Below are 18036 nucleotides of genomic sequence, written 5' to 3'. Positions count from 1 at the left end.
CTCCCGCGCCGGCGGGGGTCCTCGGCACATGCCCCCTCAGCGCCTCAGTTCCCGCACGGGCAGCTCCGAGGGGTGCGAGGAGAGCCCCGGACACCATTTCATCCCAGTGGAGTCCTCGCACTCCCTTGGGTTGCGCCCCACCTGGGTCAGCCCTTCCTGCTTCTGAACTTAGACAGTTCAGGAATTAGGTAACAGCGAGCGTTTGATCCCAGACGGGCCACGCAGTGACCTGAGAGCCAGGATGCTCCTCAAACAACATCGCTCTGTCCCCGCGTAAACTGTTAGTAGATGCTCTGAGGAGTAGTTGGTAGAACAGTAGAGGATTGGGGCCGCTACAGAACGACTGCAGGCTGACAAAGAGGTTCTCACACTGTCACTCTACAGAGAAGTTTGGATAATTGTCTTCATTAGAGAAGTGGCAATTAAGAGGAGATTTCATCTTGTTACCTAGAATTTTTCCCTTCACAATACGTGATTCTGGTATAATTACCTTTACTATATATATTTCTTAATAATACAGCTAATGTTTATCCATGGGAGTGTTGGGAGTTCTTTAGCTGTAGTGGCATAACTAAATCGAATTAGTTTCAGCATTTAGGATAACAGGCAAATGAAGAAAATAATCTCTCTGTGCTATCCTGCCTTCCTTACACCCCCCAATTTTCCATGGTTTTGGTAAGGTGTTAAAGCGCACTAGAGATATAAAATTGAGTGCTGGGAAAAAGGAATGGAGTGTGTTGGTTAGGAAGGGGGATTTAGAATTAACTGTTTTCTGAATCCGTCACTTCTGGCATGGCTCGAAGAAAAAATGCCTTACCTTTTCTGTGCCTCTGCTTCCACAGAGTAATACGAGAATAACGATACCTATCTTCTCTCTCCTGTGTTCTTTTAGATCTGTGCAAAAGCTCTAAGCATAGCTATTTGTAGTTAATTAAAAGTTAGTTAAAAGAAAATTTTCATAAATGTAAATTTATTACAGAGATTGTATTACCCTGCACCGATTTTTTTTCTGTTTGATCCCTGTATTCATGGTATTCTCTTACATGCTATCTTAACAGGAAGTGGCACAGTAAGATTTCCCAAAGCACAACCTAGGGATAAATTCATTCCTTGTCCTAAAATGCAGCTGCAGCTGTGCTTTCCCTGTAGAGTCAGAGCAGAAGTAAATAAATTTTTTGTTACTGAACTCATCTTGTCACTGATTTTTACACTTTGTAAAAACTCAGAAGTCTGCCCAGTCATTTCACCGTGATGTTGGTATCAGAGTCCCTGTTCCAGTGCTTTGTCCCTACAGGATCCTTTTCATCTGTAGTGCTCCAAAACCCTCACAAAAGTGGTGAATGTCCTCTATTACCATTCTACAGATGGAAAAACAGAGGCAGATTGACTCCTTGCTGCATAGCAGAGCTAGCAGTATGGTCCAGGTCTCCTCGTTCCTAGTCCGGTGCTTGCTTCGTTAACAACAGTGTTCATATTTTGCACCCATACGATTATTAAATGTATTTATATGATGCCTAATTGTCAGCATGTCCCAAGGAGTCTCTGGGCCCAGGAGGCCCAGCTTAACAGAATAGGCTATGATTTCTGCCTATAGAAAGTAACTGTGACATGGAAAATAGGGAAGCATAAATCTGCTTCTGGAGGTTTTAAAATGCCTGCATATGATACTGAAACTAAAAGGGTTTACTGCTCTGTCTCTAGAAATACCTAGCATCAGCTGCACCAGTGTTCAGCAAAATCTTTGAGAAAGAGAAAAAAGGGTTAAAGGAGAAGGAGCAGAGGCAGCATAGCTCAGCACAAGCCTCTAGTACTGGACTGAAGGAATGTCTCTTGGGATGGAAAGCTCTTGCTACTGCAGACTTCTCAGAAAAAAACCTGAATTTAATGCCTCTTAGAGTCCTACCCCCACAGACCAGTAATGAGAAGGAAATCTCTAACTTGAAATTCTGCTGGGGAGATTAATTGTCTCTGTGCTGGCTTTTCCATGCTCCAGTGCGTTCACACGCTGCACAGTGAAACCTTTTCTGTCTTAGAAATAGGACACCGCTTCCTGTTCACCCCTGTGAGCCTTGAGCTCTCCCATCTTGTCCAGCAGACTTCTGGCAGTCGTATCATAAACAGTTTGTTGCCTTCTTCAGGTAGGTGGTGGCATGAGAATGAATTGGTGGTCTATTTAATGTGAGATGCCTGAGAATTCAGGCTGAAATAACTGCAGAGCAGTCAGGCTCATTTCTTTCTTTCCTTCTCTTATCATTATCATATGCTTTTCTCCTGTCTTTCAGGTACTAGAATTTGATGTTTGTCTTTACATTCCTTTCTGGCAAGCCCACATTTGCCCTCCTTTTCTCTGACAGGATGATCTTCACCCTCTGAGAAACCATGAGCTTAGAGCTATATACTAAAGCCACCATGGTTTTCTGCATGCCATTGTGCGGCTAGGAACTTTAACATATGGCTTTAACATATTCCCTGAGGAAATACATATTTTGCTCTTTATTTGTACCCTTTGACTGGACAGGACACAGGGACCTGGAGTGTGCTGGAGGGGCTGGATTAGGAATGCACTTCATATGTGTAAGAATCTGCCTTTAAAAACTGCACAAATGCAGCATTTGTGTTCTTTTATTTATCACTCCCTTTGTCTGTCTAAATGTCTAACAAAATACAATTAGAACTGACCTTCAATTAACTGTTCTCAATCTCTCTTTTTATTCTGATGCAGGTAAAGGATTTTAGGAATTTCCTTGGGAACATTTTCTTTCTTCCTAAGTTGGAGTCTTACACTTACTTATCACATTTGCTGCCTTTGTCAGGTCTATCTAGGACTTTGGCTCCTAGATCTGTCCTCTCTAAGAGAGAATATCGGTTTGGGTACCCTAGGAAGGTGCATCTGGTACATCCATTGAAAAAAAAAAATCATTATTCCAAAAGAAGCCTGTTCAAGCCAAGAAAATGTGCTTTCAGTTTTTCCTGGTATTTTCTGATGTTCAAATCAGATGGCCAGTATTCATATTTAGACACTGTTGCCAGAGCCTATACAAATTCCTACTTAAGCAGAAGTGTAAGATGAAGTATAGCATTTAATCATCACAATGAAGAAGCTAGAGCTTTTATATAAAAATCCTATTCTAGTGGTACTACAGAGGAACTTCTGAAAAAGAGCTTCAGGATTTAGCTTTGTCATTTTTAAGGGATTGGAAATGAAAAGAAAGTTTGGAAGGAGAATGTAAATGAAAGTTATGTCAGAATTAAATTTGCATTGTGTATGTATGAAAAAATCTGGAAGACACCTCAGGAATGCAGTAGAAAATTGGAGCAGCTGTGGAGAGTGAATAATAACATTCAGCCTAATTTTGGTCTTCCCTATACCCAGTCAATGCTGAGTAACAAAAAGGCAACTCTGTGGGGAACAGGAAGCTAATTGCACTAAATGGATGACTTCCAAATGGGCATTTTGTAGTAGTTCTATTTTTTATCTTCAAGTTTAATTTCCTTCATACTCATATGCGAGAGAAATATAGCTTGTAATAGCAGGGCAAAAAAAAACCCCCAGTTAATACATTATATTCTCTTTTTCTAGCTCATAACTCAGGCAATTAAATTGTGTCTTTACATAATCTCTCATTTTATACCCAGGACCAAGTTCTAATCTCCACTGCAAAGGAACAGTCTTGCTTGTGCTGCAATTAGTTTTGCATTCTTCAATCAAGTGCTGAAATTTGAGAGCATCTTTGCCATGTTCTGTCCCCTGTGATAGTTAGTTCCTCCAGTAAAACACTGGCTACATCCACACTTTCTTCTCCTCTGTCTACAAATCTTTGATGAGTTGGGGCCAAGAAAATCCAGGCAGCAAACAAGTAGCATTTGAAGCAGGTTTTCTTCTTGAGGTTGAAGCTTTGTGGGCAGTGAGAACACCTATATTGCTTAACACTGTAGAGTGCAGAGAGGTGTAAGCAAGCTGTTCTGTTCTCAGCAGGATATGGTAGCTCCACAGGTAGACTGTCTCCCTTGCCTGATTTAAAAGGAACCTGGACGTCTGTCAGTGTCACATAGAACAGATGTAACCTGTGTCCATGAACAGCAGTGACTGACTGCCCAAAATTTGGGACTCCTGGATTCTATTGCTGGATTCATAATCAACTTAAAGAATGTACTGAGGAAAGTCACCCCGCTTCTCAGCGGTTGGATTTTGACTTCCATTTGTCAAATCTGTCAAGAATCTTTAAGACTATCGATCCCTACCTTGGCTCAGTGTCTGATAGTAAAGCCTCTTTGTTAGGTTTGGAGCAGCTGTTTATTGAAAACAACGCAAGCTGACTGTGTCTCCGCTTTCTCCTATATGCAGAAAACCTGCTGGTCCTTACTGTTGCCACCAAGCAGACTGAGGGATTCCAGCGCTTTAGAAGATCAGCCCGATTCTTCAACTACAAAGTCCAGGTGATGGCTAGCAGCCCCAGTGGTGGTTGGTCAGAGGGAATTTTGAAGTGTGAAATGGTTAAGACCTGTCCACAAAGTGCTTAAATAAAAGTTAAAAGAGAGGACACACCTTCTCAGCTAGCTGAAAAATACTGTGACTGGGGCATTTCTGCAGCAGTCTTTTATTCCATTCTGAGTGTTGGCTTGAGATGAAAACCACAACTCCTGCTCAGGGGAGCCCCATGGCACTTTTCCATTGCATTGCCAGAACACACAGTACAGAGTGTGCTCCTGTCCCTGTTGCTGAGAGTGCTTTGTTACTGTGCTACATGTTGCTTGGACTGTCCATCCCAGAGAATGGTTCAAAGGCTGCCTTATATACCTAATCCATCTGTCCTGATGCTGGTTTTTTGGTTGTGATTTGCACAGGGAATTATCAGGACCAGTAAAGTTGTGGGTTCTGGTTCTTTCCTGTGAGTCTTGCTGGGCAAGTGACATGTTCAGTAGACCCTGTGCCTGTCGTTCTTTAGGTGCTGGGGCTGGATGAGGAATGGAAGGGTGGAGATGACAAGAAGCCAGCAGGAGGTGGGCAGAAGGTCCGTCTCTTGAAATCAGCTTTGAAGCAGTATGCGGATAAGGAAGACTTGATCATCCTTTTTGTAGAAAGGTAAAGGGTTGGAAAGTATTTGCCATGAACTGAATCATAAGGGTGATTGAACAGGTTCTTACTAAGAGGAAATTAACTGAAATTAATTAAGAAATGATTTTTGGAAGGTGTGTCCAGACCTCCTCTGTTTTTAAATCCTTGAATTCTCTGCAGTTGCCTGAGCTGCATCCGTGGCAGCTGGAAAGGTCTGATCAGAATAGGCTGATTCCAACTTTTGCATAAAGTTGATAGCATTATACCTGTTTCTGCCAGAGTGGAATTTGGCTGCCCCTATCTGCAGAGAATGAGCAGACAATTTCTGTGGATCTAGGCAGGCCTTTCTTACCAGAATTATTTGTTTTATAAGGTGAGGCAGCCTGCAACACAATCCTGAGAGCCAAGAATTAGTCTGCCAGAGAAATGTGAAGAGGGAAAAGGATGGTTTGGAGTCTCAGTGTCTTTTCATATGCCCAGTAACAGGCAGGGCTGGGATCCCTCTTATCTGCCTCTAGCTCCCATGGCAGGGAGATCATCTTTTGCAGCTCTGAGTGTCTACATGTGTTTAGAGAAGTTGGGAGTGAATTATCTCTGGAATAAGCAACTTTTTACTCACCGGAATGAGTCTGAAGTATGCAAATCCTCTTGAAGAAAATGCAGGTCTTATTCTGGGAGTGTTGACTGGGAATTAGTCAGTTCTACCCAGTACTGAAGAGACAGCAGCTGCAGTGCATCATCCAGTAACTGATGTCCAGTATAAGTTCCTCCTGAAGATTTGCAGAGAGCTCAGTGGAGAGTGGCAGGATGCCAAAAAGATGTAAAAAGCATGACCTGTAGGTTTTTTTTAATCTAGAAAGGAATGGCAGAGTAATTCTTCCTCCAATAGAGTTGTTACAAATAGTGAGGACACCAGGGCTTCACAGTTACAAATGGGGGAAAAGCAAGGTTTTGCAGCTTGGAAGATTTGTTTTTATAATCAGTGAAAACTTTGTAAAACTAAGAACGGGTGTCAGTTGCCCCAAGCCAGTGTGGAATCTTCTGCAGTGAAAAGTAACACCTTCCACTCTATGAATAAGATTGCACTTTAATTAGCTATAATTATGACAAAAAAATGTCATACTGTGAAGCAGAATTAAATGAAAGGGATTCCTAAAGAATTAGCTGTTTCTAGAAACTTTTCACGCTGACATGTTTTTCTGACTTCGTTCTTTTCTGTCCCTTTCTTATCTGTCCTTTAGCTATGATGTACTCTTTGCTTCGGGTCCCACAGAACTTCTGAAAAAGTTCAAACAGGCCAAGAGCAAGGTGGTCTTCTCAGCAGAGAACTACATCTATCCTGACAGAAAGCTGGAAGCCAAGTACCCTCAGGTGCGAGATGGAAAGCGCTTCCTGGGTTCTGGAGGTAAGACACAGAATCTTCTTTCAGCTGAGAACCTCTTAGAAGTAGCAAGCGACCAGGTGTGGAAAGCATCTTTATAAAAGATGGTGCAAACTGAAGCCCTGTGCATAACTGGCTGTAATGGAAAGACTAACAGTGCTCCTGTCTTTTACCTGAAGGACATAGCTATGGATTGCCTGTAGAGGATAGGAACCTGCTCCCTATCCCTTCTCCCTTTTCAGTGAGACTTGTCATTCAGGGTGTGGGTATCTGAGCTTTTCTGAAGCTGAAGATTACAGGTTTGATCCTGGTGTCATTCCATGTTGGGAATTGCCTTTGCTGAAAGCTGGAGCATCTCTGCAGCAACGCAGGGTGGAGTGAGACTTTGTGTGAAAGGAATGAGAGCGTGTGTATACAGGAATACTTCCCTTTTTTGGTTGTCTGGGTTGAAACATCTCTTCATACTTATTCCCACAGGATTCATAGGTTATGCTCCAAACCTGAAGAAGCTTGTGGAGGACTGGAAAGGACAGGACGATGACAGTGACCAGCTCTTTTATACAAATGTCTTCTTGGATCCAGAAAAAAGAGTAGGTGTAGCTAGATTTTTTTTTATTAGGAGGAGAAGCATTGCTGTTCATCCTTTGTGCAGTATCCCTGTTGACAGTAAAAGAAGTTCATCACAAATGTATTGATGCTTAATTTTTTATAATTTTTTAATTATATTGATGCTCTGGCATCCTTAGATGGAAAAGGCCAGTAGTATGTCTAGTTACCCATTTCCCTTCTGAAAATTTGCATTTTAGTCACTACCTCCTTGTTCTGTTATTAGCCATTTTTATCTTTAAGCTTAAAATGTGGCTGGGAAGATAGATGTCTTAAAACAAGTCTTACTGGAAACTCATACCAGTATCTGTATGTGCTGACGTTTAAAGCTACTGAGTGTGGCAGAACTAACCGACCTCCTCCCAGGGGATGTGAAACCCAGACTTTATATCTTCCCTGCAGAGCTTAGTGCTGACTTAGAGATGTCCAGCTTGGCACCAAAGCATGTTTTTGGTAAAGGGGCAGATGAAGCCTGAGCAGACTGTGAACCTTGGTCCCTTTCAGCCTTTTAGCTGCTGTGGTGCCACAGGACAGTGGGTAGCCCTGCTGGAACAAAGGGGCTCCCACTGCCTTCAGCAAACACCTCCAGATCCTGGCTGACAAAATGTGTGTCAGCCTATGTAGCATGCCACGTAACATCATACAGAAGCCTGGAAAGGACCCTGGAAGCGTCACTGTGATTCCAGCACCATGTGGTGTGCTGGCCAAATCATCCAGCCCACGGGGTGATTCTGCTTCCGTTGTCCCTGCACAGTTCTGTATTACACAGTGCACTCTGTCCCTGAGGGACACCACAGATGCAGCAGAACTAAGAAGTCAATCTGTAATGGTAAAGTCAAGCACAAACTGCTTTCAGACTGATTAGAGGAGGAGTTGCACTTTTTCACCAGCAGGGCTGGTAAAAAATTCAGAACAGCTGTGCACTTTTTTACTTCCCCGAATCTGAATATGGCCCATGATATTTTAGCATGAACAGTTCCTTTAATGTTCTCATCTGCAGTTCTGGCCCTGTGCCACACAAAGGCTGAGTAATTCCACTGACTTGGCGTTTAGACAGCGGATGTTAGCACCCTGCTGTCCTTTCCAGTAATCAATCTTAACGGATGCCTGGAGGGACACAGAACTCTGTTAAATCAAAGCAGGGTTTTACTCTGACAAAAATCCATTCAGAGTGTCATTTGCAGCAGGGGATAAAAACAAAGATTGCACCCTTACTGTGTTCTGGTTTGACACTGGTACCTGGGGCAACACTTGGGGTAACGCTTGCCCTGTGGCTAGATGGCAAGAAACTCTTCACAGCAGATGTTTTTGCTATCTTGGCACTCCTGCATATTATACGTGGGTTTTATATGACACTGCTGCAAGTGTGCTTCATTAATATGCTGCGTATTATTATTGGCACACACAGAGCAGCTTTAAAATGTTTATTTGCATGGTTTTGCCTAATATAATATGTTTATATTGTTTTATAAAATGACAAATTGACCCAGATCAAGTGGAAATGAGGATTAACTGGGAGTGTTCTAGGCTTTAGAGCTTGGAGAATATGGAAATTATTATAGGAATGTAATAGATCTTTGCTCAGCATAGGGTCTCTCACATGTAAAGAATGGATGCCCACTTGTGTTCTAATTAATGTTATTTATCTCATTCTTTTAAAGGAAAGTATCAACATCAGTCTAGACCAAAGAAGCCGGATCTTCCAAAACCTAAATGGAGCATTAGGTGAGATGGAAGAAGGAAGCTCATTTCTCCTTGGAATGCAACTGCATGCTGACAGCAGAAATAAAGTTATGGCTGAAGGGATTAAATTTCAGAAATTCCTGTCCCTCCAGAATAAGCTTCACTAAAAAGTCTCTGCCACGCTGCTGGGATTTATTTGCTTTTCCACTGCAACCAACCAGGTTTGCCTTGCAATTCCCTCTTCAGCGGGGGGAATGCAGGTCAGGTTTTCCATTGTACACCTCCTTGCCACTTTGATCTCCAAGCATGTCGGATTGCATTAGCCTTGGGGGTTGAAACTGGGAGGGACTTTCAGTGCAAGTAACAACACACAAGGTGCCTAGGGCTTGCCTGTCTTTCTGCTTCAGAACTGTCTGGAATGCCACAGAAGGTGAGATGCAGCCAGACATTGCCTGTGAGCACTCACTGACCGTACCAGGCTTCTAACTTGACCCACTGATTGATTGATTTTGCTAGTCCTGGGCAAAAGTGATTTACTTACTCTCCTGACACTACTGCCTAATATTTTCAGTTTATAGTCTTGCACTACTCCGTCTCTATTCCAGACAGGTAAAAGATTATAACAACAGTGTAGTTTTGACTTCTGTGCTCATTATAGCAGTGATAGACTGGAGTTTGGGCCTGTACTAGTCTGTTTTCCAAAGGATTTTGTGTGGTTGGGTTGAGACATCTTGGATATCTGTGCCAGCAGGGTGGACTTTTGTCAGGGGTGAAAAAGAGAGACAGCAGGTACTTAGGATGCTTAGGTGAGAAGGGCTTGAGTCCTCCCTGGCCATCGATAGCCTTCCTCACTGCACAATTTGTCAATGCCAGATTTGAAAGACACTTTCAGTGTGGGTGGCCTCTGCCAGTTCCCAGTAGAAGGTGTATTTGCCCAGCCATCCTCCTGCTACCTCACAGGATCATTTTGAACATTTTTTTTCTCCTTTCTGGATGTGGTCTGTAGCTCTTAAACTTGTGCATAGTTATCCACCTTCATGCTTTCATCTTTCAGCAGTTGTTCACTAGAATTGAGGCATTGTGCTGCTAATTATCAATAAAAGCCTTCTCCTGATAACATGATGGGAATGTCATTTCCAGATGAGGTAGTTCTGAAGTTTGAAAACTCACGAGTGAGAGCAAGAAACTTGTTGTATGACACACTTCCTGTGGTGATTCATGGAAATGGACCTACCAAGGTAAGTGGGCATCCTGAGAGAAAAATTTGTTATGTATTTGTTGCAAAGTGACCCTTGAGGCTTGAGTGTATCAGGTTACTGTCTTCCTATATACTGACTTCTCCTGTGTGCATTTATATTTGAGAAACAGTAAGTGGTCCATGTCCATAGCAGCAAGATGGGTCTCGTTCATAGATGAACGTATAATTGAGCCCTCAGGCAGTCACGCTTTTCAGATTCTTTAGTCCAAGAAGAAGGTAAATGAAGTTCTGATGAGATATGATCTTGCACTGGGGTGAATGGAAAGAAACTCCCCTGCCCTTTAATGCGTAACGTGGCAAATTGCCTTTTGCAGCTGCAGCTGAACTACCTGGGAAACTACGTTCCTCAAATATGGACATTTGAGACTGGCTGCACTGTGTGTGATGAAGGTCTGCGAAGCCTCACAGGGTTTAAGGTAGGGCTGATGTCCATTCAGTGCTTTCAGGTCTTACAATAGGATCTTATGTGTCTGATGTGGTACATGAGCCACCCCTTCTCTCTTCTTCTCACTGAATGTAGGATGAGGCATTGCCAATGATTCTGATAGGCATTTTCATCGAGCAGCCCACCCCGTTCCTCTCCCAGTTTTTCTTGCGGCTTCGTAACCTTCATTACCCAAAGCAACGAATCCAGCTCTTCATTCACAACCATGTAAGTAAAGTTGTCCCGTGATGGTTTTAGCAAATGCGGGGAAAATGTGTACTTCCTCCTGTACTCAGGCACCTTTGCAACCTCTGACTGGACTTCCAGGCTCTGCAATCCCAGTGCTTATCTGCGATGACACCTATAAAATAGCTCCATCCAGCTGTACAGATGTGGAAGTGGGAAGAGGTGTTGTTCATCTGGCTTGGCATTTTCAACAACAGGAGGCTGAGCAGCCTGGGATGAGCCCATCTTATCTGTTATTCCTTATTTTTCCTTTGGCGTAGGAGCAACATCACATGATGCAGGTGGACTCTTTTGTTAAAGACCATGGCAAAGAATATCTCGCCATCAAAGTGATTGGACCAGATGATGAGGTGGAGAATGCTGAGGCACGTAACTTGGGCATGTAAGTGAAGAGGCCATAGCAGAGTCAGCCTGTGTCCAAGCTAAGGCAGTCTGTTTTTTCTGAGGATCATCACTGTCAAGTGGATGCTTCTCTTCTTTCAGTAACCCTTTTCTTTCAATTTTCCTAGAATTAACTCCCCATGTCCATTATATATTGGGAAAAAAATCAGCTTCAATACCAGCTCCCTTTCTCCAGTTTCAAAAACAAAGTTCCCCCTAGTCCTTTGCTCTGTTAGAAGGATAGCCCTGTACCTCCTGCCCTCATCAAGCAGTCTGTATGCCAGTTGTAGATCGCAAAGAATATGCACCTATATCTCTGAAGAGGAGGGGTGGAGTAGTAAAACTAAGAGCTAGTGGCAGGGTATCTTCCTCTCTGTGATCAGGAGGTGTGAATTTGAGCTCAAGTCTGGATAAATGGGAACCTCTTCAGTCTGAGCTGAGGAAACAGTTTGCTAAATGTGATTTTGGCTGTGTCTCAGTGCCTGCTATTGGATACTGAATCTGGTGTGCTTATATTATGCTATGCCTCTGGACTATTACATTAAACTGAGCTTTTCTGAGCACCCAGAAGAAAACCTTTAGACTACAAGGTGAAGGAATTCCTGGTGTTCTGTCCCTTGTCTTGCTCTGTTGTAGGAGGATTTTGGTGTGACTTCTCTTGTTCTTTGGCTATAGGGATTTGTGCAGAAAGGATCCTGACTGTGACTATTACTTTAGCCTGGATGCTGAGATAGTTCTGAAGAACACAGAGACTCTAAGGATCCTGATCGAGCAGAACAAGTGAGTTCTTTGGTCTGAGCAATCCTTACTGCTCATCTTTCCCATGAAGAATAGAGTGAGCTCTTTCCTCACTGAGTTGTGGCCCTAGGAGAATTGTGTCAGAGGTAGAAATTTAGGCAAACACCTCTTATTTAGTCTTTTTTAACTGTAGTTGTAATCTCTGGATTTTAGGCAGTGGATATAAATCATCCCTAGGTTTTGTCTTTATATATTCACTAGAACAAATTGGATTTTAAGAGACCTGCTGCAGGGTGCAGTTGGAGAGGAGATTGTGACCACATTTGCCCTTTCTTATGTGGAATTTTATTCCAACAGAGTTAAGCTATTCCAACAGAAGCAGCAACCCTGGAAATCAGGGGAGAGTCTGTGGTTTGTAAATCTTTTCTTTTTCTTTCTGTGGTAACATCCTGTCCTGCAATTCCTTTTTCTTTTGTGCTCACAGGCTGGTGATTGCCCCACTGGTAAGCCGTCATGAGAAGCTGTGGTCGAATTTCTGGGGAGCGCTAAGCCCTGATGGATACTATGCCCGCTCAGAAGATTATGTGGATATTGTTCAAAGGCGGAGGGTGTGAGTATGCAGAGAAAGCTTCTTACTGATATAATCCCTCAAATGTAAAGCTTGCTGCAGCACATTATCATCAAACTAGCTAATGTCAAAGAACTAGAGAGCACAACTGCCTTTGTGTATAGAAAAGGAAAAGAAGTCTGTACTCCCATTTGGAAGCTGCTCTATGTTCTCCCCTGAGCAGATGTGATACATACTTTGGGCAGATTTTTTTTTTTTATAGGGTTTTATAGGGACTCTGCTGAAATCACTTCATCCTATTCATGTCATGTTTTTCCACCTGTGGATTACAGTTAGTGTGATCCTTAAAATCCTGTAAAGTGCTGTTTAATCTTTATCAGTTAATCTTCATAAAATACCAGGTGATCCTTGAATGAAAGATTAACGAAATACAGTTGATGGTTCATTCATATTCGTGAGAGGCCTTCTTTTTTTTAGGCCATTATATGTGCAATAAATGCTGGAAATCAGCTTATGCAATTTTGGCTGGTTCATTTTTTTTAAATCGCTGAAAAAAAATGTTGATCTCTCTGGGAAGAGATTCAAGCCATTATTTTCCTTGCAAAAACACACGGTAGCAATTAATTACTTTCACAGTGGACTAGCATTTGTGCAGCTTAAAAGCTCTGGGCAATATGAGTGATTTTGCCTGGAATGACAATCCCTATTGGTATGGTTTTTCCCTACTGTTCTGAGTTGGCTCATTTAGGCAAGCCTGGCTGAAGCTGCAGTGCTGCCTGCCATCCTGTCAGCTCCAGCAGTTTCTCTCTTAGTGGTATTTCAAGTCTTACTCTCCTACCCCTGTGTTTCAGCGGGCTTTGGAACGTTCCCTACATCAGCAGTGTTTACATGGTTAAAGCCAAGGCTCTGCGGTCAGAGCTTGACCAGGGAGATCTCTTCCACAGTGGCAAGCTGGATGCTGACATGGCTTTCTGCCACAACGTTCGAAATCAGGTCAGTCGAGAGAGAGGCTGGCAGGGGAGACCTGCGTGCCAGGGTGGAGGTGACAAGATTAAGTAGTTTCAAGGCATTCAGCTTTGCTGGGGCATGGGACAGGATGAACTGGCGTTATTCAGTACTGTGCAGGCTTGGAAAGTGTGGGATTTCTCTTTTTGCTGAAACCACACAGAGCCAGCGACCACTAAATGTGGATAACATTTTTGTTCTTGTGCCTATTCTGGGGTGTTCTAAATGGGGTTGACAGGGTAAGAAGGAAGAACCTAATCTCACGGCAGCTGCTCTCCTCTGCTTCCAACCCTGGCTGACAAGAGGTACAGAATTACCGTCTCTGACTATAACCTCTCAAAGTTCCTCATACCCAGGGTGGGAATTAAACTGGAGGCCCACAGGAGAAAGAATGCGTAAATGAACAGCTTGGGCAGAGCCATCATCTGTGAAGAACTGTCCAGTGCTTGTATTTCTTAGTGGCTCACAGAAATGTGAGGCCTGGAAACAAAGCTTGATTGTTTCCCTCTGTCCTGCAGGGAGTCTTTATGTACCTGACAAACCGGCATCAGTTTGGACACATACTATCCCTGGAGAATTATCAGACAACTCACCTCCACAATGACCTCTGGCAAATATTCAGCAATCCTGAGGTGAGAGAACCTGCATGCTCAGCAGGCTTAGCAATGTGGCATGTGAAGACTTGATGACTGGCTTCACCAATAAGGAAGGTCCAGGGCTTTGTAATAACGATGTCTCTCAGGTGGGGTGAAGAATGTAGTCACAGAATTTGAAAAGAGGGTGTTTATGTGTTTCATAACATCTGCATCTTCAAAGCCTGTGAAATACTGCTGTACAAGTGTCTGACCTTTCATTGCCTCTTTATCCAGGCCCCATAGAAATGACCGGTTTGCTTATCTTTTAACTGCAGGACTGGAGAGAAAAGTACATCCATGAAAACTACACAGCAGCTCTGAAAGGGAAATTGGTAGAAATGGTAAGAAAACATCACTCTTATCCATCAGAATAGGAGATTAGCATCAGGACAATGCTTGTATCATCACTGTGGTCATTCTCAGGAATAAGGAGTTCAGCCTCATAGTCTTTGAATTCCAGAGGAAACATGACCTTGAAAGTATTTTTAGAGTCAAATCATTCTTCTAGAAATACATCTCCAGCTCTCTTTGATGGAAGTGGGGCACATAAATCACAAGACAAATTTCTATCCTCAGTATGTTAGTTACTTTCCACTTAAACTGACTTGATCTACAGTCAGTTTAGTCTTACTCCATTTGCCTTGAGTACCTGTCCTTGTTTCTGCTATTCTCACCTGTCTATTTCCTGCAGCCCTGCCCAGATGTGTACTGGTTCCCCATATTCACTGACACTGCCTGTGATGAGCTGGTGGAAGAAATGGAACATTATGGCCAGTGGTCCACAGGTGACAACACGGTAAGAAAAAGCAGGAGCTTTTTGATTTCTGTGTCATACCATTACCCTTGCATGTTTGGTGGCAGCAGTGCCTCCTGTAGGAAGGCATTAGATCCCACAATTAAACAAGAAAACTGGAGGCAATACTTTTGTTCCTGATTAACTCTGTGATTTTGCACGTATTCTTAAATCTGAATTAGTTTTTCTGAGTCCACTTTAGTGTCCCCTGAAGCTACAGTGTTCAGCCCTTCCGATGGTGATATTGTTTACCTTAGGTTTTAATTATTGTTTGAAATGAGTTTTCCATCCTGGAAATTCTGATAAATAAACATCATATTTATTTGTAGTTACCAGAACCAACAAGTGCAGGGTTCCCATCCTTACGGGTATTTTCATGATGCTATTTCAGGACAGCAGAATACAAGGAGGGTATGAGAATGTCCCAACTATTGACATACACATGAACCAAATTGGCTTTGAAAGAGAATGGTATAAGTTTCTTCTGGACTATATTGCACCCATCACAGAGAAACTGTACCCAGGATACTACACCAAGGTATGTATACCTTAGCATCACAACTTGCGGTCAGCTCAACACCTCCTCCAGTTGCAACTTTGTGAAAAGCCTACTAGAATCCTCTAGCTATATGCATACTATTTTCCAGTGTGGAGGAACTGACCCTGGAGTATGACATAAGTATACACATCAGGAAATAGACAATATCCCAGTGACATTCTCCTGTCTTATTGTTGCATTTCTCTCTTAGCAGTGGGATGCAATTGAATTATTATGCTCAGCTCTGCAACTCAGTAGCCGTGGACTACTATAGCCCTGTAACAGATGTGCACTTTGTTCTTCTCTCCTGCAGACTCAGTTTGAGCTAGCCTTTGTGGTTCGCTACAAACCTGACGAGCAGCCCTCTTTAATGCCCCATCATGACGCTTCCACCTTTACCATTAACATTGCTTTGAACAGAGTTGGAATAGACTATGAGGTAAGTGTTTGCAAGTGTGTCAAGAATGGAGTACAGCCCCTTGAGCAGTCCAGGCAGAGGAAAACTTTCTTTATCCATATCTGGCTTCTTCACACTAACGATTGCAATGAATGACTGGTCTTGGGTAAAAAGATTTTTAAATGCATCAGAACATAGGAGATCCCTCAAACACCTTTCAGAAGGGCTGCCAGGAGAAGGCAGAGACCCTTTCGCTGAGGTGTTTTTACCAAGCTGATGTGTCTGGTTTGTCTCCATCAGGGAGGAGGCTGCCGGTTCCTGCGCTACAATTGCTCCATTCGAGCTCCACGGAAAGGGTGGACCCTGATGCATCCAGGACGCCTGACTCACTATCACGAAGGCCTTCCAACTACCAAAGGAACCCGTTATATCGCAGTGTCCTTTCTTGACCCTTAGAGCCATGCTTCACAGGAAGGACCTTTCCCTGGTCCTGCTCACTGCTGACTTTGAGTGGAAACAGGGAATGCTGTTGACAGTTTCTAAGGCATTGATCAAAGCTCTTTGAATATTGGTTTTTAACAATATTTTAAGACTCCACTACTGGAAGATCTCCCTCTCTGATACTGCAGGTAATATCTAGGAATATTGCTGTAGAATTTGGAAGGAGATTTTGTGCCTTCATTTTTGATTCTGCCCGTCATCCGCTGTTTCTTGGAAATGCGATTTACTTGAACTTTCACTGGTTGGTTGGCTTTACAAAAATGCTTTCTTGGACTGGAAATCCAGCTTTTTGGAGGCAAGTCACAAGCTGTCTCTCCAAGTAGCTGGAAGCCCATTTTCATCATTCAGCATATACAGGACTGGACATTAGACAATGATTCCTGGATACTACTCCAAATATAAACCAATCAGGGAGCTGACTCCACAAGTCATAAAAGTTAAATGTCATACCACATGCAGCTCTGAAGATCATCTGATTCCTTACCTCTTTGCAGTCCTTGGAAGCATATCACAAAGTTCAGAGTAGCAGCAGTGGCAATATAGGTGCTTCCACTTAGCTAAATGAAGGTCCACTAATGATACTTTACCTCTGGGATTAGACTGAAGAGATAAAAGATAGCTTCCCTGTCTTCTATTACTGCAGTTAAAAGGAGCATGCATACCCAAACCATGTTGGTATGCGTAGATAAAATTTAAGACATGGAAGGCTGAGAACAAATAGATCAGTCAGGAGGGCTCCACTGTTGAATTGTCTCTGTTTTATCCCATGTTAAAATTGTCAAAAGCTCTAATCAGTCTCTGGGTAACAACCCAGAAGCCCCATTGGTCTTTGTTGGCCTCATTCCAGTTCTCAGAGATTGCTTTGATAATTTTCTTTGCATCTAAGTTGAATGGGCCATCAAAGAGCTGTTCTCTGGTACTTAGAGGAAATTATTAATCAGTGTTTCTATTATTTGAGATTTCAAACCAAAACACTCCACTGCAGACAGTTTTCTAGTGGGGTTGAAGATAGAAATGAGTGGTTGGAAAGAGCTGAGAGACTGTGGTGAGCTGATAGTATAAAAATCTGTCTATGGCCCATGGTTAGAGAGGGAAGGGGAGAAACCTTTTTTGCCTGTGAGATACCTGCTCTGCTTATCAGACACCATTATGCTCTGGTTCAGCCAGACCCGTGTGTTTCACAAGCAGTAAATTCACGTCATGACTGTCCTTGCAAAAAAAAAAAAAAAAAAAAAATCTTAGCTCTCCGTGTCTCCAGCTTCTGCTGTCAGGTATAGAGCCCCTTCGTCTAGGATGGGTCACATTAATGCAGGCAGAATAGCTTTAGAGGTGTGAATTCTGGCTGGGGACTTTATGCAATTTGAATGGACCTGGGGAAGGTGACACAGACCTTTTTCTGATGCTTTCCACATGCTTTTTAGGTCTGTTTCAAGCCTACACACTCAGGCGTGCCCAAGGGAGAAAAATCCAGGCAGGGACAATCGGTTTGAAAAGCAAAAGAGTAATAAATATTGTTATGTGAAATCTAGAACTATCTGTTACCAAATGAAGGGACTTGATAGGCCAATCGTTGAGAAGCTGTCGAAAAGGTGTATGTATTTATTCAGCAGGTTTTGTGGGGTTTTTTTCGCTTACTTTGTTGTGACTTTCCTCTGCCCAGTACGGTGATTGGAATTAATGACGAGTCTGTCTCACGGGATGTACAGTTTCAACCAGGGGAGCTCGCATTAAATAAACCCTTACGCCCCCGGTGCCGCCCTCGCTGGTTTCATTCCCGCGGCGGGTGCCCTCGGCCTACCGCGCCCTCCGCCGGCCGCCCATGGGCC

At 43.1% G+C, this 18036-nt stretch overlaps 1 protein-coding gene across 1 annotated transcript; it reads left to right on the top strand.

The window, feature by feature from the left end:
• Positions 1 to 4320: 4320 nt before the first annotated feature.
• PLOD1 (procollagen-lysine,2-oxoglutarate 5-dioxygenase 1) lies at positions 4321 to 17961 on the top strand (the record flags this gene model as incomplete). Its single annotated transcript, XM_026862932.1, has 18 exons — positions 4321 to 4437; positions 4947 to 5083; positions 6298 to 6461; positions 6915 to 7027; positions 8705 to 8768; positions 9867 to 9964; positions 10299 to 10400; positions 10505 to 10636; positions 10915 to 11036; positions 11711 to 11815; positions 12258 to 12383; positions 13193 to 13334; positions 13865 to 13978; positions 14257 to 14322; positions 14673 to 14777; positions 15166 to 15312; positions 15626 to 15751; positions 16010 to 17961. Coding segments are annotated over 18 exons (2136 nt in total), but the record flags the coding sequence as incomplete, so codon positions are not given.
• Positions 17962 to 18036: the final 75 nt, after the last annotated feature.

This window comes from Athene cunicularia (assembly GCF_003259725.1).
Source record: "Athene cunicularia isolate RWA chromosome 21 unlocalized genomic scaffold, athCun1 chr21_part1, whole genome shotgun sequence".
In the NCBI taxonomy this organism is placed as follows: domain Eukaryota; kingdom Metazoa; phylum Chordata; class Aves; order Strigiformes; family Strigidae; genus Athene; species Athene cunicularia.
Note: the sequence above shows the minus strand (reverse complement) of the source record. Positions and strands in the feature narration are given on the sequence as shown.